Genomic DNA, 20,958 nt, shown 5'->3' on the forward strand with positions numbered 1-20,958 from the left:
GTTGTTCCAGGTATAGATGTCACCATGTTATTTCATTTTGTCTCCAAATGACTCAATGAGAAATGTGTACTTCGTTTTATAGAGGAAAATCAGAGAGATAAGAGACAGTGTCAGTAAGGAGGGAAGGGATTGAACACCATGCCAGCCTGCCTCATTCTAGGACAGGGATAAGAAGGGCAAGGACTAGAGTGCTGATATTTTATTGTTCAGCTATTCACAGGGACAGCCATTCTGGATGAATATGGCCTGAGTAGCCCTGTCCCCTGCCAGACCTGTGCTCCCAGGTCTGTTAGGTCTTTCTTCCCCAGTAGGCCTCTCGTCCCTTTTCTCCTCAGAGAGAAGGCATCTCACAACCATCTTGTCTCCAGGTTGGCTCTATGTCTGTGTTCTAATCACCATGAATCAGGTCCAGATGCCCTCTGCCACAGGGGTGAGGCTGTCGCCTGAGCTGGCCGGTGGTCTGGGAGGTGGGGAACCCACCAGGAAAGAGCTGTGATCCAGAGACCTGTGCCATGTCCTGGGATGCTGAGATGACTGGCCCAGCTCCACGGAGAGAGGGAGAACAAAGAGCGAGGTCTCAGCCAAAACAGCATTGCAGGGCCATCAGGGAAAGGAGCCCTGGGCAGGGAGGCACCAGCCCTGACTTCCAGGCTCATCTGCAACAAAAACAGGCATGGAGGCCCAGGCAGATGGCTTCACCTCTCTGGGCCTATTTTATCGTAAATAAAATGTGACTTCTACAACTGTGTGGCCTCTCTAGTCTGATGGAGTTGTGAGGTGGGCCGGGGGGCAAGTGGGGTGGTGACTGAGACTTGAGAGATGCTGGGGAGAAACAGGGGAGGATGTGCATCTCCCTCATCCAAAGCCAGGCTTTGTAATGCTGCTTCCCCCTAGTGGTAGCAGGGAGTAACAGACTTGGTCTTCTGGGAACATCACACTGGTCATTTCCCCTGCCTTTCCCTGCTTCCTGTGGACTTCTCCCCAGGACAGAGGGAGAGCATTCTTAGTGGGCTTTGACAGTCATTGGCTCTCAGGGCTGTGTGCATTCTATGTGGACAGAAAGACAGTCATAACCTATGCACAGCATATCCACAGCAATGCTTGGGACAGCACAGGTTAATTCACTCTGCAGGAGCTGATGGAGAGTCTGCAGCATGCAGGGGGCACTGTGCCAGGCCCTGGGGATCCTGAGGACTTGGCACATTATTCTTGCCCTCAGACAACCTCTGTCCAATTGGATAGCAGACAGGGAAAACTGCAGGTTCTAGAGAAAGTGGTAGAATGTGGGGGATGCGCAGAGGCATGACATATTGTATGAGTAACACTTGGAAGCATGTGGCCAGCAACAGTAAGTTCCTGTCTGACTGTGGATTTGCCTGGACACATGGGTCTCCAGCCTGATAGGCTACTAAGCCTTTGCCTCTAGGGTAGGGGTTTCTCTCCCTGCAAGGTCATCCCTCCTAGTAGGGCAACTGGATTTCTACCTGTGCCTGCCCACTCTAGTTGGGAATGGATGCAGCAGGGAATCAAGACCTTGCCTTCATCCTCCTTGGTCCAAATCTCTCCTCCCCAACCCTGCTCTGGGGCCCTGTATTCCAGAGAGTGTAGAGAGCATTAGGTCTCCCTCCCAGGCCAAGCTCTGGGGGTCTCCCAGCTCCAACAACACATTGTGGGGCAGATAATGGGAAGTTGAGGCTTCTGGAGGCTTCTGAGGCTGGGCTGGAACTCAGCCTGTGTGAGGCAGAACATAGAAAGGGTGAGAGAAGCAGCAAGTATGTGTGTGTGTGTGTGTGTGTGTGTGTGTATGTGTGTGTGTGTATGTGTGTGTCACACACACATACACACACACACACACTAGGGTGAGGAGTCTGGCTGCGTCACTGTTGCTGGGAAAGTAGCTGAGTCTGACTCAGTGGGAACATCCGGCAGGAAAGAAGGAAGAGCACAGTGGCATTTGCAAGCAGGATGGGAACTCTGGGGCTGCAGGGATGGGGTGGGGCCAGGGGTGAAGGCCTGAACAGGAAAGGGGCTGAGTGTGATGGAGAAGGGGATGGGCTGAAAGTGTGGTTCCAGGGGAGGAGAGGTGGGCCTCTAGCTGCCTGGGCTGATCTGGGAGGAGAAAGAAGGCAATGGTGCTTTTTGATCCAGACACAGAAGGGACAAGTTGTGGTGAGAGGTTAGGGAAACTGAGGCCTGGTCAATCAGGAATGTGGGGAATGCTGAGGTTTCTGACATTCACTCCAGGGCCTGGGTATTAGTGCCTTGTAACTACTGATACTGAATGAGATGCCAGGCACTCCTAAGACAGAGAGAGCATCCACCCCTCTCCCCAGCACCTCAAGCCTTGGGCCTCTGAGGTCCCAGGATGGGACTGCTCATTAGGCTGGTCCCTGGGCAGAGACACTGGCTTAGGCGTATGAGGTTGATTTAGGAGAGGTTTTCCTCAGAAGGCCTTTGTTCTCCTTTAGAGTTAGAGAGGCTGAAATGGTCAGCATCGGAGAGCAAGGCCAGGAAGGACCCAGTGTGAGGAACTGGAGAAAGGAAGGCTAAGGGCCTTGGAGAAAGGCTCAGCTTTTCATACAGAAGCTTGCCAAGAGTAGCTTTTCTGGGAAATACAGAGAAGACAATGTTCAACCTAAAGGGACCAATGACTAGTGGTAGCATTTTAGGTATGTGTAGTACGTGTTGGCCTAGGAGGCTTGATCATTTTGAGTGATGAGAGCCAGGGGAGGCATCGTAATGGGGGGGTGTGCGGGGGGGGGGTGGGGCTCAGACCACAGAGCTGGATGGACTGGGCTGTGTCCCATAGGCCTCTTTTACTAATGTGAGGCACAAAGGCCTCTGCTATCTACCTGTCTTGTCCACAGTGGGGTCCAGGATGGGGTCCTGTTGGAGCATAGGACCTTGGGTGAAGGCAGGTCCTGGGGGACAAGGCCTCCTGTGTGGGCTTGACCCACCAGAAAGAAGTCTCCGCCAGTCTGTCTGGGGACACTGGGGCAGGGCGGGGAGAGGTGCTGGGCAGGACCAGCTGTCTGCCAGTGCCCTGGTCCTCGCCCTCTGAGAGGGGAAGGGTGGGGGTGGCGGCTGCAGTGTTCCTGGCTGGGAGCCCAGAGGAGTCTTTTGTAATCACAACATGATCTCGTGTGCTGAGCAGCGAAGCCGGCAGGGAGAGGCCGGCAGAGGCCCGGCTCCGGTGGCTCCAGCTTCCCTCCTGCTCTGGTTCCCCCGGGGCTGTTCTGGAATTCTCTTGGTGCTCGCTGTTGCCATGCACTCAGCTGTGAGTGGCACCTTGCCTTTGGCGGGGGGCTTCTTGGGGCTGGGGAGGGCTGAGATACCAGGTAGCTACATTCCAGGGACAGCTGGGCCTGGGAGGAAGAGGACTGAATTGAGGCGGGTAGCGGGCTGGCCAGGGGCACTGGCTACAACAGAGACCCCGCAGCCAGGCAAGGAGGGACCCAGGATCTCGATGCAGGGACATGGTTTGCCCTGGAGGGCTCCCTGGCCGAGGCTAAAACATAGATACCCCTTTTTGCCTTGTCTGCCAGTGGCTCAGGCCTGGAGGGCTGGGCCCGTGGGAGCGGTTCTTTTCTGCGGGTTGGGGTTAGGTCCAGAGAGTGGGGTCCAGAGCCTGAGAGCCCAGGACCAAGCTAGAAGACCCTTTTTATCTGTGGTTTTGGATTGGAAGGCAAACAGCTCCCCCCTCGACCTCCCAAATCTCCTGGCAGCTTCCCAGTCACGGCAGGTTCCACTGCCAGAGCCATTTATAACTCCTATTCCAGGCGCTGCTCGGCAATGAGCTCCCTGGAGAGCCAGGGGGAGGGGCAGCTGCTGCTGGGCACTGTGGTCATGAGTATTAGACCCTCACCTGTACCCTGGAGGAACTGGGATGGAGGCTTGGGGACTTCTATGGACCACCTTCCTAACTCCAACCCTCATGTGTGGCCTGAACTATGAGTCTGGGGCCTGGTTCCCAGGTTGTTAGAATAAGGCTGATTGGGTAAATGTGAAAGGTGGGGTACAGGTGGGGTAGGCCCAGTAGTCAGGAGCGTGGGTTCCCTGCCCTTTGTAGGGGCCTCACAGAACTGAATCCCTGATGAGCAAGCAAGAAGAGAAGGATGCTGAGCTGGATCGCAGGATAGTTGCCCTGCGCAAGAAGAATCAAGCCTTATTACGTAGGTACCAGGTGAGTGGGCTGCGACAGGGCTGAGAGGACCAATTTGGCTGGTGCCCCTGGCTGACCAAAAGGTGGCTATCTGCATGACGGGCTCTCCCTGCAGGCTGGAATGTGTCTCTAGACCCAGGACCAGGGTTGGGGTGAACATGTTCCCTCTCAGAAGCTTGGTCAGGGTCTCAGGCACTTGTGATGTGGTGTCTTTGCCCTCTGGTGTCCCCCTGGTGTCTCTTCATGTAGGCCTGTCAGCATCTGTGTCTCTGTGCATCTGGGGGGCCGTGGCCTGTGTTGACCCCCAGCCCTCCCACAGGAGATCCAGGAAGACCGTCGGCAGGCTGAGCAGGGGGGTATGGCTGTGACTACATCCGAGCTCCTCCGACCTGATGGCCTCACCGTCACCATCAGCCAGATTCCTGGTGTAAGCTCACCCTGGAGATAGGGCAGGATGGCAAGGAAGGAAGTCCAGCCCATGTCAGGGGAGGACAACTGCCTCTGGCCCTCTTCTATTTACCATTCTGGATTCACCCATTAACTCCTCATGCAGTCCAGGTCGAAGCTAAAAGGACACCTAATAGAAGTCTCCCTATAGCCTTTCCCATCCCCACAGCCTGCATCTTTGCCTTAAGCACAGACTTCTGCTAATCCCCAGAGCCAGGTCTAAAAACCCTGCAGGAAGTGGGGGACAGAGAAGTTGGGGTTGAAAGCCAGGAACAGTTTCTAAAGGACAAAGCTGCATTGTCTGAGAGCTCTGGATTTCCCAGCTCAAAGATGACGAGCCATTGTGGCATCTTGAGCCTTGGGTGGCCCTGGGCCCTGGATAACCTAATGCTGTTGGCATGTGAACTCCCCATAGAACCAGCTTCTCTGGGCATTCCAGGGAGGGCCCAGGCTAGAACTCAAGCCTAGGAAATACCTAAAGAACCCAGCACCCAGGTCCTGCCCAGCACTGCTCATGTGGCCTGAAGGCATGGACACCTGATTCTGCAGGAAAAGCGGGTGGTCAGCAGAAACTGGGCAAGGAGCCCCCTCAAACCTGGAGTGGCCCATGAGATGCTTGAGGATGAAGATGATGGGGACCAAACTTTCTTTTTGGGGGAACGAGTGGAGCTGGCCGTGACCATGGAAAATAAAGCCAAGGTGAGCAGGTGTGGGGAGCATCCAGACCTCAGAGTAGGGGCAGTCTCCTGTCCCTGGCCCTTCCATGCTGTCCATCTTCACCTTCTCCAGGCCAAACGGATCGTAAGTGAAAAGCCTGCCAGAGCAAGGAACCAGGGGACAGATCAGCCACTTGGAGCAAGCCAGGGCCACAGCCCCTCCATGCAGATAGCCACCAGCTCAGATTCTTCACGGAAGGTACATTTTCAAGAAAGGATGGGGTCATGAATGTAACAGTCCCCACTTGGGGGAGGCAAAGAAGCTGAGTCAGACTCTCATCAGCAGGATATGACCTAGGTAGCACCTGTGAGAATTTCTGCCCCTCCATCCTTTCTGTGGCCAGTTTCTACTTTTGGTGGATTTGGGGGGAGAGACAGTTGAAGCCAGAGATCCAGCCCCCTCCCTATCTAGTCTGGCTGGTGGCGGCCAGTCGGGAGGGTGTGGAAGACTGGCCATGTGCCAGCTGTGACCTCTAGGTGGCAGCAGCCCCTAGTCCTCGTTCTTGCTCAGAGCCTCTGGATGTCCCTCCCACCCTGGGCCACTCTACACACCTCTGCAAGGACCCTATGTATGGGTGCTGTTGTTAGCCTCATTTTGTAGATGAGAATATGATACACAGAGAGGTTTAGTTACTTTCCCCAAACTCATATCTAACAAGTGGATGGAAATCATGGCCATGGCACATTAGTAGAGATGGAACAAATCTAATTTTTACATGGGAACGTGGAAACCTTGAGAAAAGAGTGGGTTAGTGGACCCTCCAGACAACCACTTCAATCTTTTTCCTGCTTCTTCTCCACCCCACTTCTGGGGCTGAGTGTCTTCTCCTTTCAGGGTGCTCGTGAACCCCGGAGTCCCGGCGTGGTCCCAGGCCTAGCTCCCAGAAGGCCAGTGGGGGAGCCCCCAGAGGTGGGCTGGGACTATGCACAGTGGAAGCAGGAGCGGGAGCAGATTGACCTGGCGCGCCTTGCCCGGCACAGAGATGCACAGGGTGACTGGCGCCGCCCGTGGGACCTGGACAAGACCAAGCCCACGTGGGTGGCAGGGCTGCAAATCTTGCTGGGCTGACATGCTAATGGAGCTGGGGTAGGGCTACGTGTGGGTGCTGCTTGGAGGGAGAGATCCTGCTTGGGCCCTCTGGTAAGGCCCTGGGCTCAGGGCTTATGTGGGTACTGGGTGCCCCCACCTCTCTCTTTGGCCCATCATCTCCCTGCTGCCTTCAGTTCTGGGGCTGGGGCTGGGGGAGGCTGTGTTAGTATGGGGCCTGAAGCAACTTCTGTTCACCCAGCCACCAGCAACCTGACTCCCTCCTCTGTCTACACAGGCTACAGGACTGCAGCAAGCCTAGGGACGAGGGCTCGGCCAGGGCGGGAGGCAGAAGGGGTGAGCCAACCCCACCTCATCCCCTGCACCTTGGCATTTCTCACTCTCCTCCTTTTCTCTGTTTCTTGGTTTCCTACTTCTTTTCAGAGCTGAAAGGAAGCATGGGAGGATATCTTCCTCCTCTCTTGCACCATCAGACCTCCTCGACTGTCCTCTGAGTCCACAGCTTTGCTGGTTCTGGCCCCAAAGTCCCCTGGAGGAGGTTTCGTGGAAGCTTGCCTCCACTGGGGTCTTTCAAGGCCTCAGTCTATACTGGGTGAAAGTCTGACTGGTCCTCCCCTGGCCTATTGCAGAAACAGCCTGTGGATTTCTGGTGCCCTCATGCTATGTACAAGGAGGCTGGGGCCCCCAAAGGCCAATCAGGTCATCTAGCCAGGAAGTGGCAAAACTAGCACAGGAGGCCAGGTGGGGGCTTTTCTGGGGAAGTAGAAAACCCACAACTGGATCAGGACTGGTAACTTCCTGGTACTAGAAGAACTGGTGTTTCTGCTTTTGATCATTAATCGCCCCACCCTTTCCCCCATTTCCTTTGTCCCTCTTTAGGACCCAGGACCCACTGGAAGATACAGCCCCCACCATTGCCACCTGATGGAAAAGGTGAGTTGGGGGAGAAGAAGCAGGATCCCATCAGCTGGTGAGATACCAATTGCTTCAGCCTTCTTCTTTCCTTAATTTGTGGACCATCTCCTGCAGGTCGGGGTGGACAGCTTGGCAGACCCTCCGTGGCGATAGCCACAGTCAGCAAAGCCCGAGGAACAGAAAGGCTGACTGGCAGAGCCCGAAGGTAATAGGTAGCAGGGGACAAAAATCAAAGCAGGCATCTAGTTGTCCTGACTTCTTGGACAGGGCTGGATCCAGGTGCCTGTTCTGTCCCCTGGGCCCCTGCCTCCTTGCTGGCTGCTGTTGCTGCAGGTTAATGAGATACCAGGAGAGACCAGCAGCAGAGGCAGCAGGAACAGAGCCTGGTGCTCAGGGAGGCCACAGTAATTACAGCAGCTCCCTTCCCCTGGGAAGTGAGGAGTGCCTTTCTCAGGCAGTGCAGGCAGGGACATGCCTGGAGTCCCCATAGGAATTCAAGGTGTGCAACTAAGGTACAGCAGGCTTGGCCATAAACAGCAGCTGGGGACCCAGGATGGGGCCAAGGTGGGTAGCATTTAGGGGAAATGGTTGGAGTTGGGGAACAAAGCCAAACTGGGAGGGAAGCATTCTGGAATTTTATTCTGGGTCTGATTTTTCTCTGAGAACCTTGGGCTTTAGCTTCTCTCTGGGCGACATGGGCACTGGCTGGGGTGATGTGAAATGAGGTAAGGGTTCGCATAGGGCCTGCCACATGCTCTGTTCCTACAGGTGGGACATGAAGGAAGATAAAGAGGAGCTGCAGAGTCATGAAGTGGGTACTTGGAGACTGGATGGGGTGGGCTGGGGACATAATCCCTGAGTTTGCCAGCCAGCCAGGCTATTCTCTTGTTTCAGGGAAGCCAGAGCTCCAGAAAGACATCCAGTGCAGAGGAGGAGCGTGAACAGAAGCAGAGCGAGACAGAGCCAGGCCGACTAGAGAGGATTCCTGCAACTAGCCCAACCCTGCCATCCCCAGAGGGGCCACAAGGGGACTCAGCAGCCTCCACAGCCAGTTCAGTCCCTTGCTCTCTGGAAGAAACTGACTTGGCTCCCCTTGACCTCTCTCTAGGAGGAGCCAGCAGTCCTGAGCCTGGAGAGAGCATTTGTATGCTCAGTCCAAGGCCTGAGGCCCAGGAGAGTTCTGTGTCCTGGCCAGATGGCTCTGAGCAGCAGCCCCTGGGATGGAATGCCCAGCAGTCTGGGCTAGATGTCCAGACTTGCTCTGAGCCACAGAAAGGAACCGGGGTTTTAGAGCCCAGAGAGGACAAGTCTAGCAAGGCAGGGGCCCAACAGAGACTGGTATCAAGAAGCAGGGCCCCCAGAGGAACAGGTCAAAGGGGGAGAGGCTCAGGTGTGAGGAGTAGGACAGGAGGTCCTGGCCCTTCAGGAAGATGCTGAGCATAGTGCATGGGAGATGGGGAGCCAGGCTGGGGAGAAGAGGAGGGAAGAACTCAGTTGAGAGTCTTCTGCATGATGGGCATCTGATTGCCAGTGAGCTTGTGCCAGTCTGACTGAGCAGTGTGGCAAACTCTGTGGCAGGGCCATCTTATGAGGGCAAGGAGTTGCCTCCTCCCTGCACAGGATGTACACATCTCTGTGCAGTTTTCATGTACAGGCACAACCCCTGGTGTATTCCTAAGCTGGTGCCTGGTGTCTAAAGCTGGTATCACTGACCTGGGCTGGGCCTACTGCTGCCCAAGCCACAAGTCTTTCCTACCTTTGCAAGACAGCAAAGCTTAGTAGCACCCAGCAATGGACTCTCTTACTCCCCATTGTCCCCTGGGGCCTGGCTGCTCTCTCCAGCTGCAGGCTTTTGTCTCTTCAGGTCCAGGTAGCCTCAAAACTGTCACAGCCAACTCAGGCTCAAGCCCTTTCCCATACCCCTGCCTTTCACCCAGGTGACCCAAGTCCCAGACCCCTGGGATGGCCAAACCAGGGGAATCTTGCCAGCCTCCTGTTTCTCCTGGAAAGGAGGATGAGATCCAGAAAGAGGAAGGTCTTGCAGCTGACAGGGATTGGATTGGGAAGAGAAAGGAAGGTGTCTGAAAAGGTCTTCTCTCTGCAGTGAAATGGGCTGGGCAGGGGACCACCTCCTGTGCCCACAGCAGGTGGGAGAGCTCACTAGCAGGCATGCCCCTCTTCAACACCCAGGTCAGACATCCCATGCACTCTGAATGGAGGCAAGGGCCTGGCCCTGCATCTTGGGGTCCTTTCCTGCCTTCTCTTTCTTTTTCTCTTCCCCCAACCTCACCACCGTGGACTCAGAGACTTGAAAGACAGAACACAATTCCAGCTAAGTACGGACATTAGGACTTGTCTTTCTGACTTAATCTCCATTCCTACCCCTCCCTGGAGGCCCACGTCTGGTGAATTATCCAGGCTCTGCACAAGCTGTGGCTTCCTTTCAATTCAGTGAACATTTCCTGAGCACCCTCTACCAGTAATCTACCCGGTGGGCGACAGTGACTCTGCAACTCAGTCATCCGGCAGCTCTAGGCTGAACAGCGGGAGCTGTTCTTGGCTGTAGGTGCCTGACAGTGCTGGGGGAAGAATGGTGGTAGGAGCCCAAAGAGAACCATTGCATCTATGCTTGGCTGAGGCAGGTGTTCCTCTCTTTTTTATGTGACACACGCCATTTATTCCTGAGTTCATGCCTGGATCTCACCGTGGCCCCTTCTGCTTCCTTCCTCTCTGACCCTACATGGTTATTCCTTTCTGGAGGGTTGTGGGCCTCTCATTGCCTTCTGAGGCTCTAGGGAGACTCCTGATCATATCCAAGGTGACTCCACCATTATATGTGAGGCCTGAACTGGGGGGTCCTAGCTCAGGCTTCCTCACTAGCTTTTGGCTTCACTCCCAGCCCGCCTACTCAGAAAGGGGTATCTCTTCCTGACTGTTTAGAAAACTCTTCTCACATTCTCATGTGAAGAGTCATGCAGATTCTAATGTCAGGTCTGGGGAAAACCTGAGAGCTTGCACCTCTCATAGGCCCCAGGTGAGGCCTCTGCTGTTGGCTCCTGAACCGTACCTTTTAAGTGGCAAGGGTCTGGACTATAAAATATGTTGAGGACTGGGGGCCATAGCCACCTCTAGATTCTAAGAATGGGTTACTGGCTTTGTAGGGATTGGGGGAATGCTACCCTTACCAGGTGGAGGGGGCTTCCTGGCTTCAGAGTACAGTGGGAAACAGAGGCTCCTGGGAAGATACTTTAGAGGGCAGTGTCAACTCCCTGGTACACCAAGAAGCAGCTGGTCAGGAATGTGATGGGATGAAGCTGGTGAAAGCGTTGGTGTGGGGTTGATCAATGGAAGTTTAAAAAGGCTTGGAAACATTCCTATGCATGTGGGGTGTACCTGGGCCAAGGGTGAAGTATCCAAACTCAAGTTTTCCTCTTGCTTTCCTAGTCACAATTATATGACTTTGGAGTGTGGCACAAGTCCTGGAGCCCATGACTCCCAGAGAATGGGACTTGGGTAGAGCAGGTTTAGGCAGAGCCCTTGAATTCAGATGTCTGAAAACTATTGCAATCAAGAATTTGATTTCTGGACTGAGGATGTAGCTCAGGGATAGAGTGTATGTTTAACATACATAGAACCCTGTGTTCAATCCCCAACACAAGAGAGAGAGAGAGAGAGAGAGAGAGAGAGAGAGAGAGAGAGAGAGAATTCAAGAAAGAGAATTTGAATTCTAAGAATCACAATTTGTTCCCAAGCACCAATACTTGTACAGATATGCCTTCAGTTCAGGTTATAGACCAAAGCATGTTTGACCATGGGATGAGGATGTTGAAATTGGGCAGAGCTCTGGTTCAGTTAAAAAGGTTCCTAAGCAGGAGAGAAAGCTGGGCAGATGGGCTATGAGGACATGAGGCAGAATTCTTTCCACAAGGTAATGTCCAGAAAGCTGTTAGGAGGAAGAATGTCCTAAGGGTAAGAGAAAATAGATACTAGTGTTAGATATCTTCATCTAGAAGGTAGTAGTACAGGTAAAAATCACTGAACTTTTCCTGAAACGGGAATTCTCTTCTTTGTGACAAAGGAAGCGACAGTTATAGCGGCCACCCCTCTTGCTCTAGGATAGAACCAGCTATGGAGCAGGAGGGAAGTGTAGTTAGGCAGGAGAGAAGTGTAGTTAGGCAGCCCGCCATAGCCCTCAAGGCCTTGGAGAGCTGACAGTATCCTTTCCTAGCTCCTTTGTTTAATGGCTTGGCTGATGGAGCCTTCGTTTAGGATGCCCTTTTCCTCTCCAACCACCAGACAAGACTACTCTTCAAAAGTGAAAGTCCATCAGAGTCTAGGGATGTGGCTCAGTGATAAGAGGGCTTGCTTAGCATGCTTGAGGCCATGGATTCAACCTCCAGCACTACAAAAAAGAAAAAAGGTTATCAGGAACCCAGGGGTATAGTGCTGGAGGAGTTGAGCAAGGAGGATACACAGAAGTGAGAAGGAGCCAGCAGGGAGAGTTCTCAAAACAAGGAGAGGAGGAGAGGCCAAGGCCTTTTTGTCTGGGGCCCATCTCACTTTGACAAAAGGGGAATACAATAGACCAGACTTCCAGAAAGGTACATGTTTTGATGACAAGCAGTGTGGTGGAGTGGAACAAACACAGGTCTTGCCCTGCAATAGACTGAATCTGAACCCTAGGCCTGTCATCTGTCAGATGGGTGACCTTGGCCAATTGTAACTTCTAAAAGCCTCAGTCTCCTTATCTGAAAAATGAGACTAGTAATATCCACCTTGAAGGATTGTTGAGAAAATTAAAGATAAGAGCATGCAAAATATACCTGGCATGCAGGAGCGACTCAAGTAGCAGTGGCCTGGCACATAGGAGACACACAGTGAATTTGCTGAATAAACAAAATGGCTATTTGGTGTAATCTCTGTCTCCTTTGTTCTCTCTTTCCTTTAACTTTCTCTTTTACCTTCCTCCTCACTGGGAACCAATGGATTCTCAGGCAAATGAGGCATGGTTTGTAACATTTATCCAGTCCTTCAGGACAGTTTTTTTTTTTTTTTTTTTTAAATCCCCTGGGTTGTCTGGTGGAGTTAAAAGCCTCACCAAAAGTCCCTGCTTTTACAGAGTCCTTTGTCCTCATGGACTGGCTCTATCAGTTTCCCCCTTAACTCTGCACATAAGCTCTCTGGCCTACAGTAGTTCCTCTGCTGTTTATATTAGGAACAACTTCATAAATTCATATCACAGTTTTAATTTCTTTAATATTTTCCCCAGAAACTAACCCCCTTGGGGAGTGTGTTCTGTGCCTCACAGAGTTAAAACTCGCCACCCAAAGGAGAAGTATGACTTCATTTTCTTATGGTCAAGGAACAGGTAATTGGGGATCTTTGGAAGCAGGAGATTCCCAGCTATCTAACAAGATGCAAGTCTGGGAGGTCTGATCACCTGTCAACTCCACATCTGACTGTGTCCTCAGGGTCAGGAACAGGAGGAAAGATGATACTAGACCTCATTAAAACAATAACAATAAAAATAAGGAAATGGCAAAATTTCCACATGGCTGTTTTTTTTTTCTTTTGTAGATTAAATTGGGGGTGGGGGTTGGGGGGGGCAAGGTAATAGGAAAAACTAAAGACACCATTTTACTTCTGTCTCTTATGTCATTTATCAGTGTCTACAGATTCTGCCAGCATCTCTTTCTGCACCAGGGTTAGTTATCAGGGTTTATGAGGAAAGGCTGATGGATGACCACTCCTCCCTGCAGGGGTGAACTCAGGGCTGGGAAAGGCAATGAGAGGAGCCAGCAGAAAGCATGGGGCGAAGCTGCTTTCTCTCAACAAGTCTGCTGAGCCTACGTCACAGCTCTCATTAAGCATCCACTTGACGCCAGGGAAGTGAAATAGCACAGACCTGGCACAGAAAGGACAAATGTGGCACCCACTGCTCCTTTTAAGGACTGGCTCGAAAAACGGCAGGCCCCAGAGCAGGAGGTGAGGCAAACACATCAGTACCTTTGAGGGAGAGGGAGGAGGACTCTGCCTCCTTCTTAACAAGCTCTCCAGGGCAAGTTCTCCTGCAACTGTCAAAAAATAATGGAAAGTGTAGGCTCTTTTCCCTTTTCTTACAAACTCCAGGGACACAATATTTCCTCTTCCCCCAGCAGGGCAACTGGCTTCAACAAAGCAAAAGGTCATAAGTCACACTGATGAACAGCTGTCAAAATAGAAATATCCTAACCCTAAGCTACAGACTCAGAGGAAAAGACTGGGATAGCAGTTCTCCAACTTCAGTGTGCATCAGAAACACCTAGAAGGCTGCTTAAAACAGAAGACTGGCCAGGTGCAGTGTGGCACATGTCTATAATCCCAGTCACTTGGAAGGCTGAGGCAGGAGGATCACAAGTTTGAGACCAGCCAGGGTAAAAAGTGAGACCCTGCCTGAAAATGAAAAATATCTAAAGGGTTGGGGATGCAGCTCAGTGGTAAAGTGCCCCTGGCTTCAATCTCCAGTACCAAAACAAACAAATAAAATCCAAAACACCAGAAGGCTGGGATCTACTTCCTGAGTTGCTCATTCAGTTGGTCTGGGATAGGACCTGAGGTGTCATAGTTCTACCAAGTTCTCAGGTGATGTTGTTGGTCTCAGCACTGGTGTCATGTTTACTACATACCCCTTCATATTTATTTCCATGCATCAATTTTACCCAGTGGGCCAGACATTCCTTTGAAATGTGTATACACTATTTTTTTATTCCAAGATGTCAAAGCCCTTTTACATTTCTGACTTCCTTTTGCTCTCATGAGGTTCCCTTTGGCTGGCAGAAAAGAGAAGTCAAGGGGTCTTGACAAATGCCACTGTTGAGTCCCCAGGTTTCCTATCTTGCAGTTCAGGGGTCCCATCCAAGAACACACTGCTTCCCCACTCAGATCCTAGTGATGCCATGAGCTGCCTGCTCAAAAGATTGGCTACTCTGACTAAATACTGCTCAGGACACCAGCAGTGAGCTTAGAGGGCTGGTGGCCTCCAGGTCACAAGTCAGAGAGACATTAACTAATCAATATGAACATTGAGGGAGCAGAGAAAGGTAAATTTAAAAGGAAATCCTTGGTGATTAACACGATTGCTTTTATTGAACCAAGTTTTTTTTTTTTTTTTCTTTTCGGGACTTTTGTGGCTCACTTGGCAAATGTATAAACAAATAAATAGTTCTTGTTTTGATAATAGTGGTTTATGAAAAATATCTCTTAAGATATTAGTTGGAGTCTTATTGTTATTTAACTGAAAACTATTGCAAAAACAGATTAGTTAAATTAAGAAAACAGGGCAGTTTAGCAAGGGAAGACACTTGTGAACATGATTATAAACTGTATGGTAATTTTCTTCACCCATCTTGTAGCTTAACCAACATTTTTAGAACTGAATGAGGCATAGGAAATCTGGCTTGGGTAGAGTGTTCCTCACTGACCAGAGGGGGTTCACATGCACAGTGTACCACATGGAGCCAGGACTATTTCTGACAGAGAATGGACAGCCTTGTAGAGTCTGGGTATGTGGCAAAGGGAAGCTTCTGTTTAATTAACTACTGGAGGGAACAAAAAGCACAACATAGGCTTTCTGGCAACCTTAAACCACAGGCTATATAGTGAAACAGATGTGACCCCAAACAAACAAACAAAAAACTGTTAACAGAGCAGCTATTTTTAGAACTCATCATTAGGACTGGGACAGAGAAAACAATGAATAGGTCACATAGCCTATATTGTGTCCATTAAGCACCACATAGAATATAACAGTAGACTTCTGGCACCAGGATAGTATAGGAAACCCAAGCCTGAGTCCATTGACTTGGAAATAAACTGAGGCCAGAGAGGTCAGCAAGGCTAAAATTTGCAGGGGTCCTCTTGCACCAGGGCTGTGGTTGGTTACACATACCCAAGTGGATTATGCCAGGGATGCCACAATGACATTAGGGCCAATACCATCCAACACAGCGATCAACCAGGTGTTCAATAAACTCTGAGTAGCTACTGTTTTGTGCTTGGAACTAAGTACTAGTAATAATAAATGAGCAAAGCCATTATAGTCCCTTCCTCCACCAAGGGAGGAGGAAAAAAAATGTACAACTCTGGCCCTTTTGTTACTGAATTGCAATTCCAGAAATATCTCCATTCTCTCTAGACAGGAAGGGGAGGACAATTATTACCCTTTTAAATAGCTGTGGTAGCCCTGAAACTTGGGACCTGACCTTTTAGTTCTCCTTAAAGAAACATGTAGGAACAAGTAGATGCTCTGCATTCAGCATTTCAAAACAGGATATAAATACTCAACTAAAAAATACACTATCTTAGAATTCCCCAGTGAAAACTGAAAAACAAGGTAGACAAAAAATCTTTCAAAACCATGGTCTCATACCATGTAGAAATCTTCAGCTGCTAGGAAAACAAATATTTCTTATACTTAACACTTCAGAGAAACACTTTTTTTGCACCTGAATATTGATAGAGGAAAAAAAGGTACTCTCACAAGATCAGCCCAAAGCGTTCTTTGACCCTATACCTTCTAGAACTTCCTTTGCAAAAAAGGATTCTCTCTTCTTTCAAATTTAGGCTGCCAGGCAATAAATGCACATATATGCAAATACCTAGAAATGGTCCTAGTAGCACTAGTGCAAAGGAATAGAAGGAAAATAACCCCATTTGCACAGATCTTTCCTTGGCTTAAAACCTAATGAATGATTTTCTAGCTCATTTCTAACTCTTGCAAAGCAAAAGCTGTTCTGACCACTGCTCCCAGCCAACCAGGCCCTGTCCTAATCTGTCAGTAGACTCCTGCTGTACCTACTACTCTCTCTGTGCCCAATGTGTGAAGCCATGTGCAGCTGCAGAAACCACTTGTCACCATCTGCAGAAAGGAGGGGCTGACTCAAAAGAGCCTGGAAACTCTTTCACTCCCCTTCTGCTCTGCCTTACCAAGCCCTCTCACAGAAAGCCATTGTGTAGGCTGAAGAGGGAAATAAAGGAAGGGCGGACTTTTTCCATGCCTCCCTGCAGACTACAAGGTGATGTAAAAGCACAGTGGCTACCCCCCAACAGCTCTGGTGAAGTACAGGCCTCAGGGGGCCCCACCAACACTGGCTTCTCACTCCGGATTTGTACCGGGTAGCATTGTCTAATAATGAGCTGAGCTCAATTGCTTACCATGTATTTTGCAGCATAACTAATCCCTTATATTTGTGCTTTTCACCCACATGTCTTTTTTGTTTGCTTTTAAGGGGAGGAAAATCTTACCTTTGAAGCAACCTATACCTCTCAGCCACTGGGCTCAGCGGTAGACAAAGCTCTGACCAAGTAGTGAAGCAGCATCAGTTTGTCTTTCCTAGTGTTAACACTTCCTGCCTGAGTTACCTAGGGGCTAGAGGTTTACCAGTGAGAACAGTGATGCCATCAGGCAGCTTATCCTCATCTCAGTACTGTGTCCAAAAAAATGTTTGCAATAAATTTTAATATCCATGCTTACTGGTCCTTTAGCTTTGTCAGACAGGCATCAGCTCAGAGTCCTTTTAAAGCAAAATCTTTTCATCCTTTTTAAGGTTAACAAAAGGTGGTTGAGCTAGATACCACTGTTCTTCTGATCCCATGATTGCTTCTTGACTAAGATGGAGTCTGCCACCCTTCATGAATCAATTTGGTCAAGCCATTGGGCATTGAGCACAGCAAGACAATTGCTTTTTTCTCCTAAACCTATTTATCACCACTCATATGCCACATCTCAGATCACCTCCACTCTTTCCCACAAAGTCGATAAGAAAAATGATCGATTTACACAGGCTTAGGCAGAGTTCTTAGAATGTATTTTTGTTCACCTGAAAAATAAAACTTTTAAAAAATATACAGGACTTTTTGAGTACAGGTATATTTTGAATGGCTGAATTATAAATAACGTCTCTGGTCATGTTCACAGCTAGGGCTGGAGCAAATGTCCCAATTCCAGTGAAGGCTTTAAAGAGTCAGGAGGCCAGCTGGACCCACGAGTGGTCTCACTGGACTCTCTGATCCATCCCAAAGTGAATTTAAACAGTCCAGAAAGCAGGGTTAGGGGGACAGGGGACTAGACTCCAGATGTTCTTCTGAGAGTCCAAAAGGTTCTTGGGAATAAGAGATCAATTTACAAATTATTAAAATATAGGACTAAAAATTCACACAGTAAATATAAATTACAGGCTATTATTGAAGTTATAAAGTGGCATTTTATGTTTCTTACCCCAGTCTCTCACCAAAAATTTAAAAAAGCCTCATAGGCTTCCTAATGACTGAAGTCTTAGTTGGCTGCTAAGAAACCTCCTCTAAGCCCAGGCTGTTACCAGCAGGGAGTTACCAGCCTGCCAGTAGGCTGCAACAGCTCAGTTGCTATTTTCTTGCCCACAACAGGACATGGCTTAAAGCAAGGCTATTGTCCTGTAAACTTGGATAAGCGCTAACTAGAGGGTAGGCCAGAAAAATGGAAAGACAAACTGTTTCAGGACTCAGGTGGATAAGTTTTCTTTTCTAAAGTGCCTCATTTCCCAAAAAGGAAACGCTAAGGGGTCTGATATCTTGTCACTACCCACACTCAACTGCCTAAAAGCAAGTGGCAGAAGGAAATGGAATCCAAATTGAGGAAGTATAATTCTTGCTGCCCCAGAGCCATACATGTGTCATTTCTCTGGATGTTTGTCACCTCCTCTATAAAATTATAGGCTGCGTTTAAATGGGGCTTATCAGGAAAGGTAAACTAATTCAATCTTCCCATAGCTGGTCTCTTAGCTGGCTATCAAAACACAATCTTTAAACACAGTAAGTAAGCACAATCCTGAGTTTGAAGCCTACCTTTCTGATTCTGCAGTCTAACTCAAAACCAGAGAACATGATCAAAGCTCTGGTTTTACAAGATTTTGTCCCAACTGTGGAGCAGCTCTGTTGCTACAGGCTCAGGAAAGAGGGAAGGCAAAGGTGAACAAGACAAGATCTTGAGGAGCAGGGGAAAAATAAATAATTAAATAAAACTCCTGACATTCTACTTACAACAACTTGTTCTTTCAAAAAGAAGGGGAGGGGAAGTTCAGGATTAAAGCACAATGGCACTGCTCTTTCCCTTCCATTGTCTCTGGCACACATCCAGATACTCAGAGCTGCAACAGGAAGCCACTTTGGTGGGGGCACTAGGGTGGGAAGAGGAGGGGATCAGTACATTCTTCACCCTCCCTAAACTGCTTCCACTTCTAAGGTTTTTTTGTCATGTCAACGGTCTAAGAATGATTATACTCTTGTGTAAGAACGCCATAAACCTATCTTTCTGAAATAGGAGGGCAACAGGGAAAGAGTGGGTGATGAAAAAAGCTGTTTGTGCCTTTCTGGCTAGGTGCACTTTGGGGGCCAGCAAATAGCCCTTGCAGGACCCCATCAGTCAGTAGCTACCCAGGGTGTGGGAGGATACATAGAATTCTATGTGATTATAGTTTCTAGTGCATATGTCAACAACTATGTACAGGGATCTATAAATTAAATGCATGTCTGGCCACTGCAACTAGGTTGACGTACCTGAGCTCCACTACTTTTGGTGCCCTCTTCCCTTTTGAGAGCTTCGGCTTATCAAAAAAGAGCCCCTACAGCTCCCTCCTTCTAGGGGTGTGGGGAAGCCCGAGTAACCCTGCATGTAGGATACACCAGAGCAGAAGGGTTCAGTACTAGGATCTCCCCCCCCTCCCCCCCATCCCCCTTATGGCTCAGGGCCCTGGCGCAGCACGGGGTCCTGGGAAGATCAAACCCCGAGTCCCGGCGAATCGGCGAATCGTGGTCCATTGGCTGCGGGCCACCCATTCCCGAGGCGAGCAGGAGATCATCTGGATGAAGGGGGGCGTTCGCTCCCGTAGGGGTCACTCCCGAGGGCTCCCCGCCCTGACCTGCTGCAAAGTCCAGCCTCTGGGCTTGGGGAGGATGGTTCCCCACCGTCCCCGGCGCTGAGGGGTTCAACGACTCCCGGCCGCTGCTGCAGATTCCTCCTCATCCTCGTCAGGCCCCAGCGGCCGCTCGAGCGGCCGGGCCAGGGGGCTGTCAGCAGTGGGGTCCGGGGGTGCAAGCCGCGCCGCCTGCAGCGGGGGCGCGTCGCGCGGCGCCTCGCGGCGGGACGACCTGGTATTGTTGGGCCCTGCGGCCGCCGCCCCCGAAGTCCCGGACGGGCCGGTGGCGTTGGAGCCTCCCGGAGGCTGGCCGGCTGCTCCCCCCGAGGTCCCGGCGCCCACCGGCTGCCAGATGAGGCTGTAGTAGACGGCGAGCACGATGGCGGCCAGCGACACGGAGAGCACGTAGGCGAACACGGTGGCGAGCCGGACCCACTTCTTGTTGGTCTTGGCCGCCATCTTCGCCTTCTTGTCCCCGGTGTAGGTGGCCGGCTTGCCCCGCTCGGCCGGGGCCGCGTCGCGCTCCTTCATGGGGGGGCCCCGGCCTTTGCCCCGGTGCTCCACGGCCCCGGCTGGAGGGGGCCTGGCGGCCTGCGAGGACTGGACAGGGGGCGGCCCGGCGCCCTCGGTTCCCGGCGGCTCCGCGCTCCGCCGCCGCTCCTCACGCCGCCCGCCCGCAGCCCGCCACCGCGTCGCTGCAGCCGCCGCCGGGGCCTGGGCCAGTCACCGCCGCCAGCGCCGCCGCCGCCGCCGGCCCGTCAGCTGCTTCCCCGCCGCCGCCACAGCCACAGCCGCCACAACCGCACGGCTCCGCGTCCCCATCCGCCGCCGCCGCGCGCTCCGCCACCGCCGCCTGCCCGGCCGCCAGCCGCCCGGTCTCCAGTGGCCGCGCGGACAGCGCGCTCGGCTCCAACCCGGCTCCCCCGCCTCGCGCGCCGGCAACAGGGGGCGGGAGAGAGCTGTGCTGGGGGCTGCCTCTTAAAAGGGCGACGCTGGGGTCCGGAAACGCTGCGTGGGGAGGCGGGCTGCGGTCGGGCGCAACGATCCCCCGCCTGGACGCCCAGTTAAGAGAGAATTAAGGGAGGCTGGTTCTTAAAGCAGCGACGCCGCGGCCGCCCCGCGCGGGCTGGTGCGGGGAGGACCCAAGACCGTAGCGCCTCTTTAAAAGGGGAACGACGCTGTTTGGGGCGGAGTGAGGAACTGGCAGAGGGGCGGGGAGGGGCGGTCGGAGCGCCGAACTGTCAACTCTAGCACCTCCCCGCTCCGCCCCAGGCTCCGAAGTGACAGGTGGAATAGCGGCCCGGGTTTCGCGACCCCAGGCCTCAGTTTATTCCTGCGACGCGCGGGTCACACCACTTTCGTGCTCTCGGCTGGCGCATGGCTCCACGTATCTCCGAACTGGTTTCCCAGGCCCCTTCACACCTAAAGAGCAAGATTCACGCCTGGGATAGGCAGCCAAGGAACCTGGAGCGTTCACCGAGGCCACCTCTGGTCGCGTTCCTTCTCCTAGGGGCCGACTGGGCTTGGGGATCCTATTGGCATCTTCCCAATTCCCTGTCCTCTTAGATGCCTTAAGCCAAGTTGCCCAGACTTCCCCAGACCTCCAGGACTGAGTTTGTTTTCCAGATTCTCCTGCCACCCTAGTCTTGAAGTTCACTACAAGTCCCAAGTCCTGCTTTTTGGGTTTTAGACTTCCAGACTTGATTTGAACCCAAGGGGCTTCACTGAACTGATGGAGTG

General features: G+C 51.6%; 2 protein-coding genes across 6 annotated transcripts; one reads left to right on the forward strand and one right to left on the reverse strand.

The window, feature by feature from the left end:
- Positions 1-3,120: 3,120 nt before the first annotated feature.
- Ccdc9b (coiled-coil domain containing 9B) lies at positions 3,121-12,204 on the forward strand. 5 transcript variants are annotated; one of them, XM_040274100.2, is made up of 11 exons: positions 3,121-3,277; positions 4,070-4,183; positions 4,412-4,589; positions 5,159-5,308; positions 5,399-5,524; positions 6,161-6,360; positions 6,651-6,709; positions 7,253-7,306; positions 7,403-7,493; positions 8,057-8,099; positions 8,183-12,204. In XM_040274100.2, the coding sequence occupies exons 3-11, from the start codon at positions 4,521-4,523 to the stop codon at positions 8,723-8,725; spliced, it is 1,335 nt and encodes a 444-aa protein (XP_040130034.2). In that variant the 5' UTR covers positions 3,121-3,277; positions 4,070-4,183; positions 4,412-4,520; the 3' UTR covers positions 8,726-12,204. The 5 variants fall into 5 exon arrangements, with proteins under 5 accessions (XP_040130034.2, XP_005316457.2, XP_040130033.2 ...); XM_005316400.5 differs by having other exon boundaries at positions 4,482-4,589; XM_040274099.2 differs by having other exon boundaries at positions 4,482-4,589; positions 6,161-6,213.
- Positions 12,205-17,111: 4,907 nt separating this feature from the next.
- Positions 17,112-20,360, reverse strand: Inafm2 (InaF motif containing 2). The gene has a single exon (XM_013360114.4). It carries the CDS (start codon positions 19,747-19,749, stop codon positions 19,288-19,290), a length of 462 nt encoding a protein of 153 aa, XP_013215568.2. The 5' UTR covers positions 19,750-20,360; the 3' UTR covers positions 17,112-19,287.
- Between the last annotated feature and the right edge of the window lie 598 nt (positions 20,361-20,958).

Source organism: Ictidomys tridecemlineatus, chromosome 5, assembly GCF_052094955.1.
Source record: "Ictidomys tridecemlineatus isolate mIctTri1 chromosome 5, mIctTri1.hap1, whole genome shotgun sequence".
In the NCBI taxonomy this organism is placed as follows: Eukaryota; Metazoa; Chordata; class Mammalia; order Rodentia; family Sciuridae; genus Ictidomys; species Ictidomys tridecemlineatus.